Source organism: Corvus brachyrhynchos, unplaced genomic scaffold (genome assembly GCF_000691975.1).
Source record: "Corvus brachyrhynchos isolate BGI_N302 unplaced genomic scaffold, ASM69197v1 scaffold48, whole genome shotgun sequence".
Lineage (NCBI taxonomy): Eukaryota > Metazoa > Chordata > Aves > Passeriformes > Corvidae > Corvus > Corvus brachyrhynchos.
This window is the reverse complement of record NW_008240027.1, coordinates 227706-234204: the sequence shown is the minus strand read 5'-3', so window position 1 is coordinate 234204 and position 6499 is coordinate 227706. Positions and strand designations below refer to the sequence as shown.

The 6499-nt window shown below is 41.8% G+C and overlaps 1 protein-coding gene across 3 annotated transcripts in view; it reads left to right on the top strand.

Annotated features, from left to right (window-relative positions):
- The window catches only part of OSBPL9 (oxysterol binding protein like 9), a 48320-nt gene extending 42047 nt beyond the window's left edge, over positions 1–6273 (top strand). For all 3 annotated transcript variants that reach the window (XM_008640745.2, XM_017743522.1, XM_017743523.1), the window contains 10 exons: positions 811–896; positions 1135–1309; positions 2344–2428; positions 2712–2822; positions 3204–3267; positions 3382–3522; positions 4407–4485; positions 4854–4945; positions 5329–5464; positions 5560–6273. In XM_008640745.2, the coding sequence (XP_008638967.1) occupies positions 811–896; positions 1135–1309; positions 2344–2428; positions 2712–2822; positions 3204–3267; positions 3382–3522; positions 4407–4485; positions 4854–4945; positions 5329–5464; positions 5560–5634 (1044 nt within the window). In that variant the 3' untranslated portion in view covers positions 5635–6273. The remainder of the gene's footprint in view (positions 1–810; positions 897–1134; positions 1310–2343; positions 2429–2711; positions 2823–3203; positions 3268–3381; positions 3523–4406; positions 4486–4853; positions 4946–5328; positions 5465–5559) is intronic.
- Positions 6274–6499: the final 226 nt, after the last annotated feature.

The following is a 6499-nucleotide window of genomic DNA, read 5'->3' as shown; positions in this document are numbered from 1 at the left end:
TCCTGCTGGTGTCTGTCTGAGGCTGAATGAACAGCATTCTGAAGGTGCTGGACTTTCCAGGCAAACTGGTTAAATTTAAGCAAGTAATTCCAGAATGAAAAAGAGCAGGAGAGATCAGTCCTATCCTTAAGTTTCCTTAAGTGGATGAATTGAACTGTCCAGCCTGGAATGAACAGTAGATAATAAGCAGATAACACTTCTCTGGGGAAACAGCCAGCAGCTCACAAGCAAACTGCTCAGGGTTTCTGGCAGTTCTGAATAGGAATTGATCCAAACTGTGTGTGCTCTGGTAATTCCTGGAATAGCTGAAAATTACTGATCTCAAGTTAGGCTGCCAGGAAGCATCATGAGCATGTACCTTGTCAGCAACAGTAATTGACAGTGGATCCCACTGAGCAGATCCACAAGAATGGACCTTTGGGAGGTAGGGAAGAGCTTAACCTTCATCTTGATAGAGACACGTAACAGGATGGGACTGCAAGTGAGTGTTTGACTGGAACTGAAAATTGACAGTGTTCACAGAGATGAAACTAAATCATCAGTGATACTGTAATTCAGAGCAGCTTTTGGTGTGCTCTGAGTGGGACTAGAACCCATGTAGGATGAGACTGTTCCTCTTGAACCTTGGGGTTTGTAGAAGATGCCAGCTGACCTGCATACGTCAGAACTCATTGGTGAGCTCGAGCTCACAATCAGCTTAGAGCACACGATGCTGTGGGGGCTCTGTTTGCTATTTACAGTGAGTACAGTTGGCTTTTGTACAGGATATTCAACTACCTTTACCTAGATGAGTTGTTTTTCTTCACTCAGGTTGTTCTTCCAACGTTTATTCTGGAAAGAAGGTCGCTGTTGGAAATGTATGCTGACTTCTTTGCACATCCGGACTTGTTTGTCAGGTATTTGACTTTGGACCAAGAGCATTCACTGATTCTCATACTGGTAATGGCCCTCATGGGCTGCCAGAATTTGGTAGTTTTGAAGAATATTGCCTGGATTTTGATTTAAACTTCAAAACCAGTCAAATCAGTCAAACTTCTAGTTGTAAAACAATCAAGCACCCATAAAACTTTCCCGTATCCAAAGTACCTGCTTATATTTCACTTGGCCTGTCCTTTTTTTCCTCTCTCTCTGTAGCATTAGTGACCAGAAGGATCCCAAGGAGAGGATGGTTCAGGTGGTTAAATGGTACCTCTCAGCTTTCCATGCAGGAAGGAAAGGGTCAGTTGCTAAAAAGCCTTACAATCCCATTCTGGGGGAGATCTTCCGATGCCATTGGGTGTTGCCTGGCACTGAAGGTGAAGATGACATGGTGAGTTTCTTGTGGTGTGGATTTTGGGGCACACAGTGCAGAGATGCAGCGCAAAGCTTTGTTAAGTCACTGACTGAAATGGATTATGCTGTGCTTAAGTAGCAAATCAACAAATTGTAGTGATTTCTTGAACTTTCCCCCTTCCTTCCTTGTTTTCTTTGGACGAAATACAAAATAATCTTGCATAACAAAATTTATTGTTTTTTAAAGAACTACTTGACATGCTGAAAATGTCCTTTTTTCCTGAACTGTTTTGTAGCACTGATTACTAACTCCTTTCTTTCCAAAGTTCTGATTATTTTGTTTTTTATTTCTTAAATCAGTGCAGCCTAGTGGGTTTTTTGTTTTTTTTTTTTTTCTTTTTTGGCACCTCATTTAGGCTTTTTGCCTTGGGAAATTGCAAATGATGATGTGGGAAGTGCTGTTGTAGCTTCATGTAGCCTCAGTGTAATACCTCTAAGTAAATGTGATTATTTAGGTATAAACCATGTGATTTTCCCATTTCATTTGCTTGCCACCAATTTGTTTGCTCAAATCTTGTTTCTGAGGTGAATGGTTTCACTGCAATTTGCTGGCATAAAGGCAGTGTTGTATTTGGGCTTCCATTGCTTCTAACCATGAATTAATTACACTTTGTGTTCTTTGCCACAGGAAATGAATATTAGTTTATGATTTTGTGGTACATGAAATCTGATCATTATTAATACGCTGATCAGACTTTTTCACAAGCAAAAAACAAAAACTATTTCTGCCACTTAAATATTATTTTGTAATTGGGTTTATACATGAGTCTTTCAGTTTAAGTGTTTTATTTGGGGACAATTAAACCAAAGGCATTTATACTTAAAAATAAGAGAGTAGAAACTCTATCGTTTAGAAAGCGTCATAGTTCCAGGACTAAGGAGTTATTCCCCATCAGCAAACAGGCAAATCCATTAAAATCACTGCAATACATTTTTAGAAGCCTTTAAAGATGGAAGCATCCAGTGTTTGCAGGCACTGTGAGTGATGGAATCCTCTCCCCTGTCACACAGGAGCCAGTCTCAGAAGGACCACTCCCCTGGGTCAGTAAAAGCAACGTCACCTTTGTGGCAGAGCAGGTCTCTCACCATCCTCCAAGTAAGTCCTGACAGTGCCTTTGCCAGCAGAGGTGGCAGCTGGAGAGGGGTGACAGTAAAATCAGCTCTTGGCTTAAACCTTGGATTTCCACTTTCTCTTCAGATTTAAAAGCTGAATATTTATGAAAGCTGAAAAATTAGAAACTGCTTTTGTGAGAAGCTAATTGCAAACTCTGTTGCCACTTAAGTGTGAGGCACCTGGGGATATTTTGCAATGAATGAACTTGGAAACAATGGTATCAATGTCTTGTGCTGCTGTTTTTAATACCTACCTCTTTCTTCAGTTTCAGCATTTTATGCAGAGTGTTTTAGCAAGAGGATACAGTTCAATGCTCACATATGGACCAAGTCCAAATTCCTAGGAATGTCTATTGGGGTCCATAACATAGGGCAAGGTATGTGTGTATAAACTGAACAGCAGAAGAGAGAAATTTAAGTTCTGCAACTAGGATTTTTCATAGAATAATTTACATAAAGTCATTGTATTAAATAGAAGGAATGGTTGAATTTTTGTTACTAGAGTTGATGTATCTGGGAATCAGAGATTCCTTCCACACACTCTGTGTGCTGAAAGCAGTTCTGGCCCAGTTTTTCCCAAAAGTACAGCCATCCCTGCCTCCTCCAGAAGCTGGGCATTCTCAGCATCCACGAAAAATAAAGCTCTTCACATTTCCTTTTCATGGCACCTTTTTTTAATGACATATTTCATGAGACCATTATTAAAAGTTTTGTAGAAGCTTTGCTTAATGTTTTTTAAATCTAATTTTCTTTTACAGGGTGTGTTACATGCCTAGATCATGATGAACACTATATTTTGACTTTTCCTAATGGCTATGGAAGGCAAGTAAATGCTCTAATTGGTATTTTCATTTTTAATGCCTTGTAATGTTTCATGCTTAGTATTTATTGGTCAAGAGCTTATAAATGTATGCATTTATACATTTCTAATTGCAGGTCTATTCTCACTGTGCCATGGATAGAGCTTGGTGGGGAGTGCAGCATTAGTTGCTCAAAGACAGGTTACAATGCTTCCATTGTCTTCCACACAAAACCATTTTATGGAGGAAAGAAGCACAGAATTACAGCTGAAATTTTGTAAGCAGCTTTCTTCATCTCACTTCTTCCTTCCTTAAATGCCAACAGTTTTAACAAGACAATCAAGAGTGTAAAATACTGAAACAGCAACCCCCAAAAGAGCTTAGCTCATGATTACCTGTCATGGGATGCCATTTAAAGCCAAATTTGTGAGAGGAAGCTGCACAGGCCTGTGTCCTACTTTATCCTGCTTGAACACATCCTCAGCTGAGTCCCAAAGGGAACTTTGCTCTCCTGAATTATCAAAAGTGTCTCCATCATTGCCTCTCCTAAAAATACAAAGGCCTTGGGATACTGTTCAGGGTGTGTCAGTTAAAGCTCTGCTGCAACCTTTACTTATTTTTATCTGGGCTTTGGTGGATTTTGGTTAAACCCTGTGCACATGCCCAGCACAGAGAATTCAGTTGAGATTCCCATCTCATTTGGAGATGTGCTGTGATGTCAGCAAGTGGATGCTGACAAAATGAGGTTTAACTTGGTTTTAAATTGTGGCTTGACATTGACAGATGCCATTTAAAAACTGGTGTCTTGTGTTTCCCAGTAGTCTGGGAAAGAATTGGATTGTGAAACATTTTTAAGCTTAAACTCACCACCCTAAATCTGTGTGGAAGGCCTGTAACTACTTTCCTAAACTCTAAATGCAGATCCAGCCCTCAGGCAGGGTCTGTCTCACCCTGATCAGCCCTTCCTGTTAAGGTTTATGTAACTCATTCATGCCAAACTGCTCCCTTGTAAACAGAACCCTCCTCTCTTCTGTACTGGGCATGGACACTTTGAGGGCTGATACAAACCAGACTGTGCAGCAACTAGGATGAAGTTTTGATCCTTTAGGATTTTTCAATTGCTGTAATACAGCTGAGAAATGACTGTTTGCTTCTCTTTAGTTCTCCAAATGACAAGAAACCCTTCTGCTCCATTGAAGGAGAATGGAATGGGGTCATGTATGCAAAGTACTCCACAGGGGTAACACAGCTTTCTTTCTTTTTTCTCTTTTCATCAGAAATAGAAGATTGTACTTAAAAAGGGGGTTTGGGGTGGTTTTGTGGGTTTGGTTTTTTCTTTTAAACAAACATTAATAGTTGGAACCTCCTATGAGGCTGCCCAAAAGAATGCTGGGCAGTCTCCAAATGAACTGGGGATAAAAGTCCTGAAGTTACTTTGTTTATTTATTCTTAAGGAAGCTTGATTTTTATACAAGAACACAGAATCTAAAGAATTACTATTTTTCACGTATTTCCTGCTAACCAGTGTACTAGAGTGTGAGGGTGTATAAATTTAAGGTCTAACTGAAGAACTGAATAGGTTTATTTTTTTTCCATCTCCCACTCCAGGAGAATGCTGTCTTTATAGATACCAAGAAAATGCCTACAATTAAGAAGAAGGTAAGGAAATTGGAGGACCAAGACGACTTTGAGTCTCGCTGGTAAGAACTTCAGTTAACTGGGAGCATTAAGATTTTGTTTTAGTTAGACTCCAGTTTGCAGTACAGGGACCAAGGGTGCACTGATCCAGGCACTGCATGCTCTGCTCTCCCTGAGCCCAGGTACAGGCAGGCTGGGGATTTAAGAAGGAAGAGGAGACCTGGAGTTCTCAGTCACATCCTAATTGGGATCAAATGTTCAGGGAGGTCTGGAGAGCTCCACCACAGCCTCCTCCCTCCTGCCATGACAGCACAGTTGTGGTTCAAATATCCTGGGGGCTTTCCTGCCTTTTCTCTAACATGAGATCTACCTTTAGTCACTGCTATGTCTCTAACTTGTAGCACTCTGCTCCCATAAAAGTCTCCATTGCCCTTTCTCTTTCAAGCTTGTGGAAGGATGTAACCTACAACCTGAAGATCAGAGACATCGACGCAGCCACGGCTGCAAAGCACGCGCTTGAGGAGCGCCAGAGAGCCGAGGCCAGGGCCAGGAAGGAGAACGAGACCCCGTGGGAAACAAGGGTGAGCTTTATTCCAACAGGGCAAATTTCAGCCTGCAGCCTTTGTGCCTTTCTGGCTGAGTCAGAAAAAACTTACAGCTGCCTGTTCCGTTGCAGTTATTCCATGAGGATGGGGAGTGCTGGGTGTACGATGAGCCGCTGCTGAAGCGCCTCGCTGCCAGCAAGCACTGAGGGGTCCTGAGGCCAGCGAGCGCTGGAGCCTGAGCAGAGCTGCCAGCGGAGCCCAGGCAGCCCCCAGCGCTCACCGACGCCCACGGCCCAGCCCCACCCCTCCAGCTGCAGTGGTTCCTATCTCAGGGATACTGGACTTACTGAGACAGACAAGCAATTCACGAGAGGCTGAGCAGCTCGGGGCAGGGACTGGCTGGGGTGGCAGTGCCCAGGCCCTGCTCCTGCTGCCTCTGGAGCAGGGAGAGGCTGGGCTCTGGAGCACAGACACTGGATAACCACTGTGAAGGCCACGGAGGTGGGAGCAGTTGCATAATATTCCTGGGTCCTACATATTTAAAAAGCAAGAAACAAAATGCAAGATGTCATTTAAATCTCGCTGATGTCTGCAGTGTGTAAATATGAGGATTCCTCTGATGGGACAATTTGTTAGAAAAAGCTACATAAATGTTATCTTCCACCTGTATGATAATCAAATCTTTTGGCATTTCAGTGTCTTGCCCAAAATAACTTTGTTATTTTGAGATTGAAATGTAACCATAGATAATTCTACCCAGTGCATCTTAAAGCTTCATAAAATAGATTTTTCAAACTTCTCTTATGGACTTTTTATTTATTTCATAATAAACCTTTGCAGCAAGACTGTTTTTCAGTGAGTCATGATAAATCGATTTATGTGAAATTTATGAGCATTATTTATTTTTCCACTGGAATAATCCTTGCAGCTAAATCTACTTCTTAAAAGTAGTTAATGAACTAGCAAAATGAGCATTTGCAGCATCCACAGAACTTTTCTGGATTCTGCATCCAGCCTGGCCTGCACTTCAGGAACCTCTGCATTGTGTGCTTTTGCTACAGTTAATAATGA